This window comes from Solanum tuberosum, unplaced genomic scaffold (assembly GCF_000226075.1).
Source record: "Solanum tuberosum cultivar DM 1-3 516 R44 unplaced genomic scaffold, SolTub_3.0 scf00073, whole genome shotgun sequence".
In the NCBI taxonomy this organism is placed as follows: domain Eukaryota; kingdom Viridiplantae; phylum Streptophyta; class Magnoliopsida; order Solanales; family Solanaceae; genus Solanum; species Solanum tuberosum.
The window spans coordinates 1,628,180-1,650,053 of record NW_006239002.1 but is presented as its reverse complement, the minus strand read 5'-3'; the positions used below and the strand labels follow the sequence as shown (position 1 = coordinate 1,650,053).

The window sequence follows — 21,874 nt, the reverse complement described above, 5'->3', positions numbered from 1 at the left end:
TGACAGCAACGAATCACACACACAGACACGATCGATCGATTTTGTTTTGTAAGAAATGTATGCAAAAGAAGGGAAGAATTCGATGCAGAAAAATGAGAGAAAACCTCTCTATTTATAGCCAACAAGGGTAAAGGTCACAACCCTTTGGAAAGAAGACAACCTTTCAGAAAGGTCACAACACTTGGGAAAAGGCATAACCTTTCAAACGGTCACAATCCTTTAGAAAGGACACAACCTTTCATAAAGTTCACAACCCTTCGGCATAGTCACAACTCTTCAGGAGAGTCACAACCCTTCATTTCCTGTTCACACCTTTAAAACCCAACAAGAACTACCTCCTTAGAAACATCTTCAGCACGATATAAATATAGTGACCTCACTAGTTTAGTAGCCATCGTCCAATCCTAACACCAAAAAAGAAATAAACAAACTGATTTAAATCAATTACAAGTTACGTTGATGTTGCAAATAAGCACTTGAATAGATTTAATTTGTGATTTGATACAATATTGTGATTTGCTTACCTCAATTGGTAAACATTAGTTGCCAAATACTTGGGACCTAAGATGAGGGTGGTTGGAGGATTGGTAGGTCCATTGTCATATGTAACGCGATTATCAAGTTCAGGTAGTACTGCACTGCAGGACTATAACAAAAGTATATTTAGTTTTAAACATGTAAAAGCAAAAACAAATCGTAACAGAATCATCTCAGAACTAAAATTGATACCTCATTGTAGACTTCGGTTACATTGAGAGTTGGACCAGGCATTAGAGCAGTGACAAATACAGCAGCTAAAATCTTTTCTGGAAAGTTTTCCATAGCTTTAGAAATGGCGAGTCCACCAAGGCATATCTCAGATGGTCACTTAACTTTGAGTTGTTTACTTAAAAAGTTACTCAACTTTAAGTTGTTTACTTAGAAAGTCACTCAACTTTGTTTTTTAACTCAAAAATCATTCAACTATTGATGTTTCACTTAGAAAGTCACCCAACTATTTATATTTCACTTAAAAAGTCACTCAATCAATTTAAATATTTTTTTAATTAAATTTTATCTTAAACTATTTTTAAGGAAATAATAAAAGAAATAAATTGTTAAAAGATTACCAAAAAGAAAAATTAGAATTGATAAGAAGTAATTAAAAAAAAGAGGCAGTAACGATCTTCTACTATATTTTTAATGAAAAGGTAGTAAAAAAAACAATAATTAAAATAAGCATCTTATTTTTTGTATTTTTAGAAAATTTAATGAAAAGATTATTTAAATTGATTAAGTGACTTTCTATGTGAAATATAAATAGTTGAGTGACTTTTTAAGTGAAACATCAATAGTTGAGTAACTTTTGAGTTAAAAAACAAAGTTGAGTGACTTTCTAAGTAAACAATCCAAAGTTGAGTGAGTTTCTAAGTGAGCTATTCAAAGTTGAATGACTATATGAGATATTATCTCAGGCTATGGCCTACAAGAACTACATTTTTATCAGGAGGAAGTGAAGCCATGAACTCCATTAGCGGACTCAAATAATCAGAAAAACTTGGAATATCGAGGGCCTGTTTTGGGTTGTTTCCTGAAGCACCCAAATCAAGAGCTGTGACATTATGTCCTGAAGATTTCATCAATTCGACAATCTTGTACCAGCACCAGGCTCCATGGCCTCCCGTATGAACTAGCACAAAAGATGCAACATTAATGTTATTTGCCATTGTTGTCTCACCACCAAACTATACAAAAATAAAATAGAATTGAAGTTGTATACAAAATTTTGGAATGAAAAGAAAGAGCTAAAAAATTGGATTTTTACCTTAATTATTATGGTTTGTGGAGTTAAGTTGGCTAAAAGTAGTATATAGAGATAATAAAGTTGGATCAAACAGGCATTTTATAGCTCACAAACTTGCCTAATGACTTGTCCACCAGTATAGAGGTTTGAATAATTAGTAATGGAGTTCTATTTATTTTAATCATAAAATTCCAACTAAAACGCATCATGTTTCTTGTACAACGTAATTTAAGTATTACTTCTTGATTTTCTAGCCTATGAATATAAATACTATAATAGTAGCTGTAGCAATTTTTTAAAAATCAAAATTGTCCAGATCATTAAAAAAAAAAATAGTATCAGACAGCAAAATATTAATAAACTCAAAGTTTAAAATGTTTGACGTCATAGTTCAAGTTTGTTGACTATTTCAGAAATTAAGTTTAAAAATAAAATGAAATTTGAGGCATTCTCATGATTTTACTGCAAGTTATTATTTCCTTTAACGTTCTAATTATATGGTCATTTGAAAAGTAATCCAGAACTAAGACATCTACTAATTGAGTTTTATAATTATACGAGATCGCAAGAATCCTAGATCAAACTAATTAAATAATTTGAATAAAAATGTAAAAGGTGATCTAAATTTGTAGAGTACTAGTGATTGTTATAACTTCATCTTCTATCGAATGTTGAAGATTTAAATCTAACAAAGCACTTCCCCTTCCCCTTTTTCTATACACTGCCCACATCTTAAAAAAAATAAAAAATATTAAAACAAGGAGTCTCTGTTAAAGCAAAAAAGTTTCAGGTGGTTAATGAGGTGAGTAGACTCCTTATAAAGCTTGCGCAATTTTCCTCCCTTTGAACTAGTTTTTGGGGTGTGAGTTAGACCTAAGACCTAATTTAATATGCTATCAGAGCAATGACCCATCTCACCTAATGTTGGGGCCCAAAAAAATCAAAAACTGCCCATGCATCAGATGCTAAGCACTGGACTTGCCCAAAATTGCCCACGCACCAACTGCTATGCACTGGGCGTGAGATGGGTCAAAAATTGCCCACGCACCAGATGCTACGCACTGGGCGTGAGGTGAGGTGGGGTGTTAAAGCACAAAGGTCCCATATTGGTGATTCATGAAATGTGTGGACCTAATTTAACAGTCTCAATAAATGAAGTTATATTTTAACGATGAGTATAAGTGATTAATAAATATTATATGTGGATCATGAGCACATTTAAATATTAAAATTAATTTTATAAATAAACAGTTACATGTGTTAGTAAAAGTTTTGAAATTGATAACATGTAAATTATTGAAATTTTAATTTAAAAAGATTCTCGAGATCAAACATGCATGTATTCGATTTTATAAAAACTCCGATTAGGTAGAGATTAATTAGTATGCTTGTCCACTTAGCTCTAGCTAACTCAATCACTCAATGATAATCTTCTATAAACGAAATATATAATAAGAGGCATGATGCACTCTACTTGCAAAAACCAAAGGTTATTATAAGGTCTAGGTATGCATATTTATTAATTTTTAAAAAAATGTTGAAAAAAATATTTAATTATCTCAAAGAATAAGTTATGTATAGGATCACTTTTAGGTATTTACGCCAATTATTTCCTTTAATCCCTTTGTAACAAGCCCATTATTTGCTATTAATCCTTTTAATAACCTTAGCAAGAAAACCTCTCCTTGATTTTCTATTTTGATTTGAGTTCTCCTCATCTATTTATACTTGTTTTTATTCTTTTGATGAGTAGAGAAGATTAGAGATTATTCCTTTTATATTTGAAATATTTGAAAGTATGGAAATATCTTGTTATTGTTATAAATTATAATACTTAATCGTGAAAGGAAAAAGAAGAAGAAGAAGATTATAAGACTTTTGGTTGTATGTTAATCGCTTATGCTAACAATAAGTGTTATAATTTTTGTGTTACTAATAGTAATGCATGTGAAATCATATAGTTTGAAAAAAAGAAGTTTTTGAGAATACCTTTCTTAAAGAAAGTAATAATATTTTCTCCTACTATTATTGTTCAAAATGATTTGAAAATAAAGATTTGAGAAGAAGGAAAAAGAACTATTTTTTGGTGATATGAGTTCTACCCTTAGGGACGTCAAATATGATTCAAAACATGATGTTCTCCCAATTCGCCCAAAATCTTATGAATTTGGTGCAAGGTAATTTCATATTGGGCTGATTTTTAATCATCCAATATAACTCTTTCTTAAAGGGATCATTTACATTTTTGTCCTATGTTGTGTTGGTTTTTAATTTATACCCTTAGGACTCGTTTGGTGTAAGGGATAATACCAAATAGTCCCGGGATTAAATTATAGTACCGCTTATTTTGTTGTTTGGTTGGCAAGTTCGGGATAACTTATCCCGGGATTAATAATTAGTACCGGGATAAGTTATCCCTCTCCTTGGGTGGTATAGTAATCCCGGGATAACTTATCCCTGGATAAAATAGGTAAATGACAAAAATGTCTCTTTCAACCCTTTTGTTGTATCACTTTTTACCTTAATGAAGGGCATTTTTGTAAATAAATAAATTGTTCTTAAATTTATTATTTTGAATATAACAAACCAAACACTCAATAAAAAATAATCCCAACACAACTTATCCCATCATAACTAATCCCAACATAACTTATCCCAACATAACTTATCCCATCATAACTCATTTTCAAACCAAACGAAGGGCATTTGGTGTAAAAAATAATCCCAACATAACTTATCCCCTTATAGTAAATAATTTTCTTGTGGGTCATAAATTTATGTTTTAGGGTCGTTTGGTGTGAGGGATTAAAAATAATACTGATGGGATAATTTTTTTTAATCTTGCTTGGTTGCCATGTTTGGGATAACTTATCTCACCATTTATATCATAGTGATGAGATAAGTTATCCCATATACATGGTGGGATAAGTTATCCCAAGAAAACTTATCATGGAATAACTTGTTCCCAACCAAACGACCCCTAGTATCATACTATATATATTGTTATAAGTTATGCTTGATCATGACTTTTGTTAAAAAAAAAAGAAGAAAAAAAAGATCATGACTTTAGTTTGTTTGATCAAGCAAAAAACATAACGAAGAATAAAACTGATTCATTTTAATAGTTCAAAAATATATTTAAATTGTTTCCCAATAAAAATACTATAAATGAGAATTTGTACTACGTACTCCACACTAATAACTTTAGTTGTGTAGTAGACACAAATCTTATATTTTTTGGTCTATAAATTCGAATTCATATTTTTGTGTAACAAAAAGGTGCATAATAACATTGTGCACCATTCAAATTGGGTTAATCTTGGCACCCCAATCATTCTTGATTAGAGTAAAAACTCAAAAAAGTGTGGAACAAAAGGTAATAAAGAAAAAAAGAAGGGCAAAAAAGAATAAATTTGAAAAAACGAAGGCCCCACTCTATGGCAAAAATTTAAATTGTAGCCGTTAGGAATCATTAGTAGGACTATAATTTATTTCAAAATTTCCCCCTCCTATTCCTTTAATTTCCCGAATAAACCCCTCTCTCTATTTCAAAACCCAATGCGCCATTTCAAACGTTGATTAAATCATAACCGTCCATCTCTGTCCCCTGCAGATTCATAATTTGAAAATCTTGATTCAACAACTCAACAGTCTTCACTCTCCAAAAATCTAGAGAGAGAAATTCTCTACTCGAGAATGATTTTCCATTTCAAGATTTGATGTTTCAAAATCAAGATTCTTGAATTCCTAGTTCAGCTCAAGAAAGTAACTTACAATTTCAACATATAGAGGACTTGGTATTCTCTTCTTCAACACTTCTTTCAGGTACTAACCCCCATTTGTTTCTTTTCTTGAGTTTTGTTTAAAGATTTGTATGGAATTACATTGTATGTGTTTTTGTTGTATCTTGAATCGTTTTGTTGATACACAGAATGTTGAGGGATTTCAAATTCTTGCGACGGAACAGTGGTAAGAATAATACCCAACCGGAGGAAATTGAGAATGTACCGGTGAATCCGAGGGATTCAATGGGTCCTCCGGCTAGTACAGACTCAACAAGGCCTCCTTTAAACGCAATTCAAGAAACCACCAGGAATTTGAAAGGCGGAGTAGATCAACAAGGGGGTGTTAGGGTTACTAAAATTGATAAGACCCCCACTAAACCTAAGACTAGTAGATATTCCGACATTAATAGAACTCCAGAAAAACCGGTAAGTCTTCCAAAAGGTCGATATGGATGGGTGCAGAAAGCGGGTTCCAGCTCGAATTCTGTGGAAATGGGGGATGAAGGAAAGATGGATGCAGGTACTTGTGGGAATCAATCAAGGATAGTAGCTGTCAATGCTACTCCACGGTCCACTAGGACGATAGGGAGGGCAAATTCTAACTATTCGGAGAGTCATTCTAATCAAAACACACCATCTAAAAGTGTAACAAAGCCTCCAAATCCTTCATTTTCTTTAGCCAGTAGTTCTAGGCCTTTAGCGAGTGGAGCTTCCCGGACGGCTAATTACACAGCATTGTATAGGGGAATTCCAATCAGTGGTAATTCACCGACTGTTCTTGATACAGTTGAAATTCCTCATTTTGACCTCAAGGAAAATCCATCATTCTGGTTGGAGCACAATGTACAGGTAGGTGGACCTTTATTTGGTGATTATTGTGTTAACCGATCCTTTGGTGATCAAGTACTAAACTACATTGAATTACCACAGGTTTTGATACGAGTGCGTCCTCTCAACAGCATGGAGAGAAATACTCAAGGGTACACTAGATGCTTGAAGCAGGAAAGTGCACAATGTGTCACTTGGATAGGGCAGCCTGAAACTCGGTTCACATTTGATCACGTGGCATGTGAAACAATCAATCAGGTCTGTGTAATTAGCGTTTAACTTGGAGCAATATGATCATTTCTGGTTGGACTATGTGTGGTCCTACAAGATACTGAAAATTATGCAATTTCATTGTGCAGGAAACACTTTTTAGAATGGTCGGTTTACCGATGGTGGAGAACTGTTTATCTGGATATAATAGCTCCATCTTTGCATATGGACAGGTTAGGCATGATATTTGGTGAAAAGCTATTGGTGTGACTGCTTCTAAACTTGTGCACTACTAATGTTAAAAGTTGTCACACCACATGCTTAAACAAAGTTTGTTGATGGAAAAAAACTTATTGTTTACTGTAAAAGGTTCATTAAGTTTTCATTGTCTATGCAAATCTTGTAGATAATTTTTCTCTGCAAATACTGAAAACTGTGATTTGCTTGATCAATTGAATTTCGAGATATCCGCCAACTCCTTTAATAATAAAAAAAGCTTCCCTGAGACGTCTAAAGTTTAGAGGGTCATCCTTACTCTAAATGCAATTCTTTTTTGAAATAATCTGCAACGTTTGGATGCTAAGGCAACTGAGCACTATGTATTTATGATAACTGTCCACATATCTTTCTAGTTCTCAAATCAGTGACACCTATTCTTGATTCTTTTCCAGTCACAAGTTTTTAATTGCCAAGTTTGACTAAAAAATAGTAGCACATTCGGATATCTTCTTGCAGACTGGTAGTGGGAAGACACATACAATGCTTGGTGAGATTGAAGAACTGGAAATCAGGCCGAGCCCCAACCGAGGAATGACGCCGCGCATATTTGAATTCTTGTTTGCTAGGATCAGAGCAGTAAGTAGGATGTTTTGTTGCTTTTTGTTCCTAATACAACTTCTAATCTAGGAATTGTAGGTGAAGTCACTTTTGATCTTTATTTTTCAGGAAGAGGAAAGTCGAAGGGATGAGAGACTACAATACAGCTGCAAATGTTCTTTTCTAGAGATTTATAATGAACAAATCACTGATCTCCTTGAACCTTCATCCTCAAATTTAATGGTAATTTGTCTATCCCGTGTCTGAACTTGACCTAAAATTAGATGCAACTTACTGCTGTTGGTTCACACTCATATTTTTCTCTTATAGTTGCGAGAGGATATCACAAAAGGTGTTTATGTTGAAAATCTGTCCGAATTTGAAGTCCAGACTGTGGGTGACATTCTTAAGCTCTTGACTCAGGTAACAATATCTGTAGATACTGAGTTTCTTCATTAATATCTTACACTTTGCAGAGCACACACATGAGGCAAGTTTTGTAAGTGGCATAAAAATATTCTCATGAGTTTGAATAAAGTTCAATATCTGTTCAGGGTTCTTTAAACAGGAAAGTTGCAGCAACAAACATGAACAGAGAGAGCAGTCGCTCACACAGTGTCTTTACCTGTATAATTGAGAGTAGGTGGGAAAAGAACTCTGCTGATAACTTCCGTTTTTCAAGGCTTAATCTTGTTGACCTTGCTGGTTCAGAAAGGTAATTCTTTGATTGATAAGAGCAAATATGTTATGTTTACTCAGGAAAGAAAAAACTACAAAAAAATTTCAGACACATCATTTATGTGGCCATTACCTATTACAGGCAAAAAGCTTCTGGTGCTGAGGGTGAACGCTTGAAAGAAGCTGCAAGCATTAACAGATCTTTATCAACTCTAGGGTATTTTTCCTTGATGATTTTCCCTGATAACTCTTGCTTCATCTCCTGGCCTTTCACATTCACTTGACAGAGCATTTCATTCTGCAGTCATGTAATAATGGTTCTGGTTGATGTTGCCAATGGAAGGCCAAGGCATGTTCCTTATAGGGATTCAAAGTTGACATTTCTACTTCAGGTGAACTTTAAAACACATTTTTCTACCCAGTTTTTAAATTTCGAGTATATCAGCGTCCTTCTTACAGTATAAAATGCAGGATTCACTGGGTGGAAACTCAAAAACAATGATTATATCAAACGTCAGCCCTTCTATCTGGTTGGTGTTATTTTAAACTTTCTTAATCTTATGCTGACTAGTTTTGGTGAAAAATTATTCAACTACGCTGATTTTTTTATCCTCAGCTGTGCAGCTGAAACACTGAATACGTTAAAGTTTGCTCAACGGGCAAAACTTATTCAGAACAATGTAAGCATATAACTTCGCTGATGACAAAGTGGCCATCATTCAGCCTCAATATTTTAACTTTGTTCCTTTTCTCCTTTTGCAATATGAAGGCTGTCGTCAATGAAGATTCTTCAGCAGATGTCTCTGCTCTTAAACATGAGATAAGACTTCTAAAGGTAGAAAGCCTCTTTAAATATTTACTATGCAATGTAGAAGTTGGTGTGAACTTAAAACTGATGGAAAAGATTGGTGGAATTTTTGAAACAGGAGGAGCTTTCGTCTTTGAAACGTCAGAATATATCTAGAGCTTTATCATTTGGTCAAACAACTATTTCAGGAGACTCTAGACTGGAAGATGACAGCAGTAATGATGAAAAGGCACTCGAGACAGATCAGCATGGTAGTTTGATAGCAAAGGAGGCCAAGGGCATTATAAGGTTATCCTCTAAACAGGTATATCATATTGTTTTTGGGCTTCTTTTATTTACATTGCTTATCTCATATATTCTTTTTTCTTTCACAAAGAAAGTTTGCAAGTCAAAAGTATGACTCAACACTTTCAATAAGCTTTCAAGTAATCATTCCAGATGGCGCTACAGCACCTTCTGATGTACAAACACTGAAGAATACAACTGTGTTTAATTCAGTTCCATTTTACATTAATCAAGGTCTAAAGTTGCACGATTGTGTTACTACAACATAAGCACTCAAGGGAAGTCAATGAAGTGGGGTTGAGAACCATGAGATCTTAGGTTCAAATATCAGCGAAGGCAGAAACATTAGATGATTTCTTCTCATTTATCCAAGCCTTAGTGGACACAATCATCCGGTACTTGTGCTAGTGGGAGGTAGCAGATTTAGTGCCTAAATACCTACAACTCAGAAGTCTTCTAGGAGAATAGCATGATAGATGAAGATGTAACATATACAAATAGAATAAAATGACTGAATAAAAGATTGTTACAATGTGTTATGTGATAGAAAGATACCTAACAAGGTAAATAAAAGATATATGGAACAGTTGTGGGACCATTGATATTATATTATAGTAAAGATGAATGTCGTAAACTGCATATGTTAAGATAAATATGCAGTCATACAAAATTAGATAATAATAGAAATTGATCATATCTGAAAGAGGGTGCAAGTAGCACACATGGAGGAGAAAAATGGGAGGCAGCTTGAAATACTTCTGTCATGTCCATTGTCCTACATAGACATCTTAAATACATCAGTTCATGGGTGTGACAATATGATGATTGAGGGTGATAAAACAGGATGAGTTGTACCTAAAAATCACATAGAGGAAAGTTGCTTCATTAGACTTAAGATCTCTCAAAAACAATGAAACTTAGTTAGGAGAATAGAAAACACAATTGAAGTAAAGGTTCCATATAGGCGATACCAACTAGTTAGGAAGAAACTAGTTAACGCACAGTGTGTAGGATAAGTGTGGTCAGATAACTCAGTTCTATCTAAAAGGAAAGTTTACTCAATGTCAGTATGAAGTGTACTCGAATTAAGCAGAATGGACTAGAGAATTCATATAACCACACCAACTGATTCGGACTAGTCGATTAAGATTAATTGACAAGTATAAGAACAGGAAGAAAAGAACTATATTTGTATGCTGAATACAGGAAGAAAGGAACTATGCTGAACAATATTTGTTTTTTTCTTCTTTCTGATTTTATTCAAAACCTTCATTACGCAGTTACATCTCATAGTATCTTAGCACCAGCAGACTCTGCTTTGTTGCTTGCCCCAGCTTGGTTCACTCTGATTATTGCATCTCTATCTGGTGTTCTTACATTCTTGCATCTTCATGGGTAAAAATCAGACTTCACTTTTTTTCATCTAGGAGATCTGGTGTTCTTACATTCATACATCTTCATGGCTAAAGAATCTGATCTCACTTTCTTCATCCAAATGCTTATCTACTCTGCTGTGCAATGATTCCTCTTGCTTTTATTTTTTTATTTTTCAGTTCAAATCACTAGAGACCACACTAGCTGGTTCTTTAAGGAGAGAGCAGATGGCTGAAACTTCTATCAAACAACTTGAAGCTGAAATTGAGCAGCTTAACCGTCTGGTGACCCTCTTCGCACTTTCTTGCCTTCTATCCCATTTCTTTGTTTAGGTTTGACATTTTCAATAAGATACTAACTTCCATACACGGTTATCCTGCATGTTTGTTTCTTAGGTTCGTCAAAGGGAGGAAGATAATCGGTGCACCAAGATGATGCTAAAGTTCAGAGAAGAGAGAATTCAAAGGATGGAGTCACTTGTCAATGGACTAATTCCAGCAGATAGTTATTTATTGGAGGAAAACAGTGCACTTACTGAAGAAATCCAGCTGCTTCATGCTAAGGTTGATAGAAATCCAGAAGTAACTCGATTTGCATGTGAAAACATTAGGCTTTTAGAAGAACTGCGGAGGTAGAATGTTGTACATACATATCCAATAACCTAAATATTGAAGCTCGTTTACTTTTTATTCTTCAACAATTTTTCGTTCTACTGAGCTTGTAGATTTCAAGATTTTTATGAAGAAGGAGAGAGAGAAATTCTGTTGAATGAGGTTTCTAACTTGCGGGATCAGGTAAATTCTGTGCCTTTTGTCTTTTCTAGCTCTTTGACTTGTATAAGAGTATGATGTCAAGACAATATATGTGTACAGCTACTTAACAATATTGATGGGAACTTGAAGCAGCACATCCATTTGGACATGAATATTCCATCTCAGGTAATGTTTAAAACAGCTTGTACGGTGTGTTCTTTCCTCTTTCAGCTGCTTTAAAGATACAAATTCAAGCCTTCTTATGTTCAAGCATCTTTTGCATGGTGCAGGAGCCTGAACATGTTTGCGACGAACAAACTACACTACATTTAGAGGTTGGTCTCTGGTGACCCCCCCTTAACTTGAAGAAATTGAATAAACTTGGTCTCATATGTATTTTAATGTTTCAGTTAAAAAAGACTTTATATGAGTTGGAGGAATGCCAGACTAACCTAAACTGTTGTTTAGAGAAAAATGAAAAACTCAGCAGGTTAGTGACCCTTTTCAACTGTGGTTATACAGACTTTCTTGACGTTTAACATATTGAAATTATAACTGCTGCTACTATTAGTTTCCTCTAACTTGCTCTCAATCCTCTTCAGGGAAATAGATGAACTACGAGGTTCATTAAATAGCATCAGTTCTGCTGACAATGATCGCGAAGGCGGGGTTGAAGTCATAAAGGTAATTCTCCTTCTGAACAAGCATGTTTTTGTCATTATATAACTGAAAATAAGAGAAGAGGAAGAAAGATAAGGGAGAACACGACACCTTTATCATGATTGAGGGAGTTGCTTTGGGTATTTGAATTTAACTGATGCTTTTCCGGACTTTGGTAATGTATCTTAAATAAGAATATTTCCCAATTCGTCTAGTGCAAAGTATTGCCACAAAATAACAGAATAAACTTGTGTTGAAGAGCCCCCCCAAGGCTTAGCTCGAGTGGCAAAAGGTGGAGGATTTGTGGCTTAGGTCGCAGGTTCAAGCCCCACACCATGCAAAGCGAAGCCCGGTATTTAAGTGGAGAAGGGTAGAGGCGGGCTCATTATCCACCGAGTTTAGAAGGCTGTGATTGGTCCAAAGGGCGGGTCACAGACGGATTTCTCGGTTATCAAAAAAAAAAAAAACTTGTGTTGAAGTAGCTCATAGCTCAGACCACAAAAGTTTTTGGGTAACCTAATTTTCAGTTATTAAAGCTGTTGACATAAGTTGCCAAAACAAATACACAAGATATTAGAGCATAATCAGCCTGAGTTTGTACTTTTTTCTCATGATTCTTGACCATTCATATTGCTTGTATAGAATCCCACCGAATATTCTTTGTACGGTTTAGTTTTTTGTTTGCAAAAACTCTACTTTGTTCATGTTCTTGATGTGAAAGATTTTTCAGGAGTCAACATCAGAAGCTCTGGCTCTTAATGGCAAATCAGAAACTTCTGCTGAGAATGAGAAGGAAGATACGAGGAAAGAAGAAATGATGGAGCACATAGAGGAAATTATGGATTTGCAACTTGAGTTGGACATTCTGAAGGTTATAATTCAAGAAGAAAGGTTGCATCACAATGAATTGCAGCAACATGCTCAATCCATGATGCAAGACCGAGACTCATCAAAAGAACAGCTTCTGTTAGTGACCCAGAAATGTGAAGATGTTCACGCAGAACTTGGGGAAGCCAAATCCATTATTGAAGCTCTTGAATCCCAACATCTCTTAGCAATCACTGAGGTAGACGATCTAAGAAACAGTAACAGTCGTTATGCTGAAGTAGTGCGGAAACTGGAGCTTGAAATCTCTTCCTTGAAGGAGAAAATGTTTCATCAAGGATCGAGAGATCTCTCATCATCTAAGCTCTTGGAAAGTGATGATTCTCCTTTGCAAGCAAAGCTTAAAAAGATGCATGACTCCCTTGAGAAGGCCAAAATGTTGAATCGGCGTTACCAAAATGACTCTGAATTTCATGTGTCAAATGAGGAAGCGATGGATGAAATAAGCAGGCAGGCTGAGGCAGAAACTGCTGAAGTGATTGTATGCTTGCAGGAAGAACTCCTCCTTCTTCAGCAGGAAGTTGAAAATAGCAGCTTGAAAGAGATGGAGAGCAGAAAGAGGTTAGCTGAGCTGGAAACTGAAGTTAAAAATTTGGAGGCAAAATTATCTCTGATGACAGAAGAAAATCTAAAACTTGGTGAAAGTGTATATGACAAAGAAAAAGAGTTAATAAATATGTCTGAAGAATGGGAGCAGGTAAACAACGAGATTGAAGCTATTGTATGTGGGGGGCATGAGGCTCTCAAAGATGCCTGTGAGCAACTGGATTTTATTTCCAGTACATTTCCAGATAAGAGAAGCAGGATATCTGAACAATTTGGCAGAATGACAAAATACATTGTTGAAAAGGAGTTATTTATTGAAGAGCTCAACCAGAGTCTGGAGAATGCTCTCAACAGAAGAAATGATATGGAGTCCATGCTGAGATCTCTTAGAGGGGCAGCTTTAGTTATGACGGAGGCTCACCAGTTAGATTGCCATGAAAAAGATGCTGAGCTATTTTCTTTGACATCCCAGTTAAGCTCAAAGGCACATGTCATCTCAGAACTTGAGAACAAGATTAAGCATGGGGAGGATCAACTCAGAAAGGTGTCAAGCAGTGCAACAGTCGCTTTCTTGGTAGTTAACTGGTTGTCGGAACAGAATTCTAACTGTGTTGATGCGTTAAACCAGAAGGACATGCAACTTATGGAATCTCTAGAAACAAGCAGACAAAAGGATGCTATTCTCTGGGATCAAGCTTCAGTAGTTGCCGCTGCAGAGAATCAAAATGAGTCTCTGAGAACGAAGCTACATACTCTGGAAAAGACATGCAGTGATCTGAGACTTCAGCTGTTTGAGGAGCAAAGACAAAAGCTGGATGAAAATGATATGTTGAAAACGATTGAGAAACTTACAGAGCTGAAAGCAGGTGTTTCAACAGTACGTTCGCACCTCAGTGAGTGTGTGGAAAGAAGTGGAAGTCATGGAAAAGATATAAGCAATGAAACTCATGCTTCTTTTTCTAGTGATGACAAGTTTGAAACATTGGTAAGTTATGTGCCGTTATGTTTGAAAGTAACTCATATCTTATAGTATCTGTTTTTTAAGTGGAATGGTAGATTCTTCGTGATGGATTTTATTATTATGTAATCCAACTTTAACGTATTGTTGCAGACAGGTAGTGAGACAAGACAACACAGCCAGCACCTAGAGTCATTTATTCTTCAAGATAGGACAGCTGAAAAACCAGACTGTTCCTTCGACAAAAGTAATAATATGCTTGGATCAGCTAGCAAGCAGGATACTTTTCAAATAAATTGGAAGGATAAGAACATAGATGCTACAGTTATTCTACTAAGGAAAGAAATGGAATCTGCTCTTGATTGCTTAAAAGGAGTGCAAGCTGAAATGGCCAGATTACATGTTGAGAAAGAAGCCCTGTGGTCATCTGAGCAAAAGAGTAAAGAGAGCATTGGAGATTTTCTGGCTGCAGCAACTTCTCTACAGACCTATATGGATAAGTTTGAACAGGAACTTGTAGTTAAAGTGGAGTTAGTAGACAATAAATTACGAACAATTGAAGGTGCTGTGCTGGAGTCCTCCAGCTCCTGGTATGAGCAAAAAAAGGTAGGCCCATATCACTAGAAACACATCATATATTACTGCTCATGACTTTCAATACTGAAATCCTTCTTTTTGACTGTTCATTACAATTTTATAATCCTTGAGAACAATCATCTTGACGGATTAAATAATGCGTTCTAAAATATAAGATTAGAATTCAATTTAAAGGACAAGTTCCTAACCACTAAATTAAGTATGATAGAATCAATAACACGGTCTCAGTCTGATCTGCTCTCTCGAAATTCTTGTCTGCAGCTACTTGAAGCTGAACTTTGTGATGCTAAGGCAGTGGCGGCCCAGAAATCTACTGAAGCTTCCTGCATTCTAGCCAAATTTGAAGAGGTTCAAGACACCATGAAAGAAGCAGACATCATGATAAATGAGCTAATGATAGCAAATGAATCCTTAAAGCTTGACATCAAAAGGCGTAAGAAGAAGGAGATCAGCTTAACTGAAAAGAGAGACATCCTTGTTAATGAAAATCAAAGCTTGCAGTTGGCTAATGATCTAAAGGACATGCATTACCAAAGACTGGAAAATGAGTTTGAGTCAGATCTAGCAATGATGCAAAGGCTGGTGTTGGAGCTAGAGGATATAGTTTCACAGGCAGCAACCACTTCCACAGATGAGCTCAAGTCTGTAACATCTGATGTCCTTATCATAAAGTCTCAACTTCATGCATCAACTAAGTACATGAAGTCATGGCTTGAGGAGATCTGGTCTGATATTATTGTCAAGGACTGTGCTCTGTCTGTCTTGCATCTTTGTCACATGGGCATTCTCTTAGAAGCTGCAACCGGATTGAATGTAGAAAATGGGCTACTCAATCATGGGCTAAGTGAATCAAACTCATTAATATCTAAGTTGAAGGAGCAGAACTTCAAAGCACAGAAGGAGCTTGAAATGTGCAGAACTCTGAAGGGGAAATTATTGGCCGACATTAAAAACAACTTTGATCGTGTATTAAGGAAAGAGTCTGATGCAGGGGATCTTACTTCCAAACTTGGCTCTTTCGAGAAAAAAATATTTGATTTGCAGTTCCAGGAAGAGTCAATGTTAGCAAGGTCCGAGCAAATGGGATCTGAGCTTGTTGAGTTAATGAAAGAGATAGATCTCAGCAACAAAACTGTCTTGGCATCTCTTGTAGATCAAGAAAGGGTGCTGAAGGAAAAAGAGGAAGCCGTGAAGTCTCTGGAAGATAGTTTGACTATGGAGTTTTCTGCAAAAGACTTTGAGTCATTAATTTTGTCATCTGAGTTAGAAGAGAGGACCATATTAATATCTGAGTTGGAGAGAAAAAATAAGCACTTCTATGAAGTTGCCGAAGGTTTGAAGAGAAAAATAATTTTTGACAATCTAGATGTTGCATTAACCGCATCCATCTTACATGACAAGGAGGTTGATGTTTCTAATCTACAAGAGGAAGTTGCAGAAGCAGGAAGGAAGCAGCAGAATTTGTTGGCTGAACTTAGTGTAATGGATTCCATGATTGCCAAAGTTCACTCCAGAAAAAATGCTCTTGAGAAAGATGTGTGCTCACTGATGGAAGCTTCTTGTTTGAATGAGACATTAAAGCATGAACTTGGTGAATTAAAGGAAGGAAAGATTGTTCTGACAACCCAGGTCCAGGAACTTAGCTCTAAAAATGAGAAGTTGCTTGAAGAATTGCAAAAGAAGGACTCAGCCCTTGAAAGTTCTTCAAGTCGCATCTTTGTCCTTGACCAACAAAATCAGATGTTGCAGAATGAAACTTGCTTGCTGGAAGCAGCATCATGCAGACTCCAGAAAGATATGGAAATGAAAGAAGCAGAAATTAAGAAAATGAATTGTCTAAAAAAGGTGATTGAAGAACTGCAGCATGAAATAGCAGAGTTAAAAGGAGAACGTTGCCAAATTTTCTCAGAGTTGGAGGTAAAGAAAGAAGAGATCGAGAGAATCAATGTTTTGGCAGCAGAGAATACTTTCTTGAGAATCCAACTCACATCTTGTGAGAAGGGTAACAATGACACTTTTGATATGATGCTCAAAGTAGACAGCGTTGGGAGTAGAGCGCTTAATGCTTTACAAAATAAAAGTGCTGGATTAGATGCCATGTTACAAAACATACATGAAGAACTTGAAAGGGCATCCAAGTTTTTTGAAGAGTTTGAATCATTGGAGAATTCTGCTGAAGAGATATTAATACAAAGTGCTTCCCTGCAAACTGAGTTAGTACGGAAGGATGACATCATCAAAGGAATGCTATTTGACCTTAGTTTGTTACAAGAATCGGCATCTAACCACAAGGATCAAAAAGATGAAATTGATGATCTGATGGCTTCTATAAATTCTTTGGAAAATGAGCTTGATGAAGCTGTTTGCAAAGGTCAAGCGCTTGAAGTTCAGTTGCAGGAAAAGATAAGTAAGACAGCAATTTTGGAGTCAGATATCTCTCAAAAGTGCAAGGACATAGAATTGCTTTCACACACAAACTCGGAGCTGGCTGCCAGTGCCAAGGACACCATGGAAGAAAAATGTTCCATCGAGGAGGAATTGTTAGAGAAAAGGGAAGTCTGTGAGAACTTAGAGATAGAAATTACCAACTTTGGTGATATCGTTGGCGAAATGAGCAACTCAATTGAATGCTTGAAGAGAAATCTCAGTGGTGTTACTAGTGAGAAGGAAGACCTCCATGGAGAAATTCTCATGTTGAAAAAGAAACTAGAGACAACACAAACTCTTGCGGAGGAAAATGAAGCAATTGCCATAGAAGCGAAAGAGGTGGAATTGTGTTTTAAACTACTTTCTTCAGTATTGATCTCTAATGTTTTCCTTCTTTTTGTTTTCTTTTTCTCACTCCCCTTTTTCTTACAACAATATTCTATTCATGTCAGGTGGCCGATATAGCAAAACTCCAGGCTGTTGAGAAAGAAGAGGAGGTTAAATTGTTAGAGAGGTCTGTTGAGGAACTGGAATGCACAGTGAATGTACTAGAAAATGAGGTACTCATTCTTGCAAAGCTAAATGTACTTATCGATTTATTTATCATTTAATAACATGATTTCCCACTTTATAGGTTGAATTTGTCAGAGGAGAGGCTGAGCGACAGCGGTTACAAAGAGAGGAGCTGGAACTGGAACTTCATGCCATCAAGCAACACATGAACAATGTAAAAGGCAGTGATGCTGACATGAGAAGGTTTCTGACAACTATACCATGCAACCTGAAATCTCAAAAATAGGACTCATTTAGGTTTCTAAATGTTTTGATATCTATGTATACAGGCATCAAGAGGAAAAAGGAAAGAGTCTTCAAGAAGCTTGTCAGCGCATACAACTTCTTGAGGGAGAAATCATCTCTAGAGATGCTGAAGTGAGTTTGGTCCTCTGTATCTTCACTATAATTTTTTGTTCTTTAAGCTCAGTCAGCCAGTTGACGTTCAATTTCATTAACTTGTTAGATTAACTTATTTCATTTTCTTTAACAGCTAGCCCACTTCAAGGCTCATATATCAGAACTAAATTTGCATGCTGAGGCACAGGCTAGCGAGTATAAGGAAAAGGTGATTTCTCATTCCTTCTATTGATTTTGATAGAGTTGGTGTTGGTTGCTAATCTGTGGGTTTAACCTAATATCAAAATGCAAAACAGTTTAAGGCATTAGAAGCATTGGCACAGAAAGTGAAGATGGATCCCCATGCCACCACCCAAGCTCCAGCTTTATCATCAAGCAAATTGGAAAAAAATTCTTCAAAGCCTAGGGGTTCTGGTTCCCCTTTCAAATGTATTGGCATAGGCTTGGTTCAGCAATTGATGTCTGAGAGGGATGAGGAGCATAGTGCAGAAAGACATCGCATCCAAGAACTTGAGGCTCTAGCTGCTAGTAGACAAAAAGAGGTAATTCACATCCTAAAACAATGACTTATTTTTGTAAAATTTCCTCTACTCAATTGTGATCATACACTCATCGCAGATATTCATGTTGAACTCAAAATTAGCTGTTGCTGATAGCATGACCCATGATGTAATGCGCGATCTATTGGGTGTGAAACTGGACATGAATAACTATGCGGTAATTTAAATAAACCTATATTTTTTGTTAGGAGGGAATGTTAATACCAAAGGCCATTTCCTTTTTTATGTTCTCTAGAACCTGACAATTTCACGTATGTTTTTGTTTGGCTTATGTGGGTTACCCCACCAGAATCTGCTGGATAATCCTCAAATAAAAATGTTGATGGAGATGGCTCGAGTCCGTAATGTTGATGCTGAGGTCAAGGTAAACTTAGTAAGGATATAATGATATAACCAACATAGTCTGGACTTATCTAATATTAGTAACTGCTTGCTTGCAGGAGGACGAGTTTTGTAAGCTGAGGCAACAACTAAATGAGTTTATAGAGGAGCGGAAAGGGTATTAATTGTCAATTAGATTTCGAGAGTCATCTTGTTGTTGTTGCGTTTCTCATTTGTTTTTTATTGATAATTAGATGGATTGAGGAAATTGAGAGAAAACAAGCAGAGATGGTGGTTGCACAGATTGCACTTGAAAAACTGCGCCAGCGGAATCACTTGCTTACAACAGAAAATGAAATGATAAAGGTAAGAGATGTTAGTAACTCTTTTTTCTATTACACCTCGGCAGGTTGTTACTGTATTAAAAAATCACTTATACACCGGAAATTTTCTCAGATGGAGAACATGAATCATAAGAAGAAGGTCATCGAACTTGAAGCAGACATAAAGAAGTTGTCTGGTCAGCAAAACCTTCAACAGCGCATCCACCATCATGCTAAAATTAAGGTTGGTACCTTTTTACCAGACTTTCCAGACTGAAGATTGACATCTTAAAAGTGTTAGTTGGTATTTTTCGCTACAGCACTAATCCACCATGGGTCTGTGTCACAGGAAGAGAACAATTTACTGAAAAATCAGAATGATGACCTTATAGTAAAGCTGCGGAAAACTGAATCAATTCTTTCTCGAGTTAGGGAAGAGCTGGCTCACTTCCGTCAAACTAATGGAAGAAGCCCCTACATTAATTTTGACAAGGAGCAAACGCTGGAGAACAAGTTGAAGGTTTGTATGTTTTAGTTGTTAATCATTTTATGTGCCTAGGAGGAATTCCACAATGTGACTTGTGGACATGAATTATGTTAGGAAGAGGAGAATTCTTTTGTGTGTCTCTAGGAATTAAATAGTTGGGAATTTGTCCAACAGGAAAAGGAAGAGGAAAGATTGCAATTGGCGCAGAAGTTACTTGGTCTGTGCACTACTGTGCTAAAGGTAAGGAAATTTCATTTTTTATTTACTATTCATTTTTTATTTATTATAATATCAAAGGAAATGTTGGTTGTAGTCTCTAGTTCTTTGGCGTCGGTTTTTTTATCATTTGAAATTTATACTGCAGGCTGCTGGATTAACAAAACCAACATCTGAGATGGGGATCTCAGCAGCTGAAGAAGCACTTGAGCAGCTCAAAAACAGATTGACTTCACTGGAAAGAGAACTACAAGATGCCAAATTTAAGGTAACAGATATCCATATTATTTTCAATCATTTTGCTTGATCGTAAACCTCAGAACACTGAATGTATCAAACTAGCGACGCTAAGTCACTAACAAGTTCCTTCTTCAACAGAACAAAATGACTAACGAACGGCTCCGATTGTCTGAGTTCATGCCACAATCCTCCCCTCTAAGAACGAATGAAAATGGACATATTTCAAACAGAGGATCATCTTCCCCTCTAACCGTCTTTGATCGGTGAAGATTCTTTTACCAACTTAAGGAGGAAGAGTAAGTTATCATCTGTACATGGTGTTAGTTTTTGGCTAGCAGTTTGTTCATATATCCCTTTGTACTTTATATACACTGTACACAAATCATGGAAATCTGTAAATAGTGAATCCATGATTTTGTATTATCTTTAATTGAAAGTATTTGTGCAATGTGTAATTCTTTATTCTGTAAATTTACCAGTATAACGTCTACAAAGGCATATGTTGTTGTACAATCACAATTTTGTCACAATTGATTATGTTTACAGCACTGAAATTATGGTTGAGTCTGCGGTTAGAACTTTTGCTTTTTCATTGCCATAAACCAAATTCATTTTTTTTTTTTTAAATCTTTTAAAGAAGGTTGACAAATAAAAGTACTTATTCCCAACAATTAAAACCAATATTATGACCTCCATCCATCCTAGACAATACTTGTCTTTATATTTTCGGGAGTTTCAAGTTTTCTTAGTTCATTCAACTAATGAAAGTTTTTTTTGCTCTTTTTTTCCATATGTATTGTAATATTTCCACATTCCACTACACCAAGTGGTGCAAGGTGGATTCTCTCTTTAACAAACACTACTTGGAACTTGAACAATAAAATGAAGGCATAATACATAAATATGCCCTTTAATTTGATTTTAAGTTGACATTTATACATTTCAATTATGGGCGTTCACATGTAGACTTTTAAACTAATATAAAATTGAACAAACAAACACCCACATCTATAGAACGTCACGTAGGACGAATGTGTCTATTTGTTCAATTTTAGTGTTTACTTGTGCACATTCAAAGTTAGAGGATGTAAATTCCAACTGAAGCTAAGTTAAAAGATATGTTGATTTATTATATACTTAATTCACCAACATAAATTTACCACATGATTTATTTGCCGATTCCAATACAAACCTACACCACCATCAAAAAAGTAATAAAAATAATAAGTGGGCATCTATTGTATGCCAATAAGGCCCCAATTCTTGACGTAGACCGTAGATGTACATGCTTAATAATTTAGATGTACATGCTTAATAATTTAATTGGTAACTTTGCATGTATAAATTTAAACTTATTTTAATAATTTATTTCAAATTTGCTTCAATAAATCATTGCGTAAAATAGGAGTAGGTGGAGTCGGGT

General features: G+C 35.8%; 1 protein-coding gene and 1 pseudogene across 2 annotated transcripts; one reads left to right on the top strand and one right to left on the bottom strand.

The window, feature by feature from the left end:
* The window catches only part of LOC102606409 (probable esterase PIR7A), a 2,666-nt pseudogene extending 960 nt beyond the window's left edge, over positions 1-1,706 (bottom strand).
* Positions 1,707-5,355: 3,649 nt separating this feature from the next.
* LOC102583386 (phragmoplast orienting kinesin 2) lies at positions 5,356-21,015 on the top strand. 2 transcript variants are annotated; one of them, XM_015308295.1, is made up of 38 exons: positions 5,356-5,608; positions 5,715-6,417; positions 6,499-6,654; positions 6,756-6,839; positions 7,342-7,461; positions 7,552-7,665; positions 7,753-7,845; positions 7,977-8,137; positions 8,243-8,317; positions 8,405-8,492; positions 8,572-8,630; positions 8,717-8,780; positions 8,870-8,935; positions 9,027-9,212; positions 10,747-10,851; positions 10,963-11,198; positions 11,292-11,361; positions 11,440-11,505; positions 11,610-11,654; positions 11,730-11,809; positions 11,922-12,003; positions 12,701-14,395; positions 14,522-14,974; positions 15,227-17,731; positions 17,845-17,952; positions 18,027-18,148; positions 18,235-18,322; positions 18,438-18,512; positions 18,601-18,846; positions 18,923-19,021; positions 19,154-19,228; positions 19,305-19,363; positions 19,440-19,551; positions 19,642-19,752; positions 19,858-20,028; positions 20,170-20,235; positions 20,360-20,479; positions 20,590-21,015. In XM_015308295.1, the coding sequence occupies exons 2-38, from the start codon at positions 5,716-5,718 to the stop codon at positions 20,716-20,718; spliced, it is 8,886 nt and encodes a 2,961-aa protein (XP_015163781.1). In that variant the 5' UTR covers positions 5,356-5,608; position 5,715; the 3' UTR covers positions 20,719-21,015. The 2 variants fall into 2 exon arrangements, with proteins under 2 accessions (XP_015163781.1, XP_006346472.1); XM_006346410.2 differs by having other exon boundaries at positions 5,357-5,608; positions 12,710-14,395.
* The last annotated feature ends 859 nt before the right edge of the window (positions 21,016-21,874 follow it).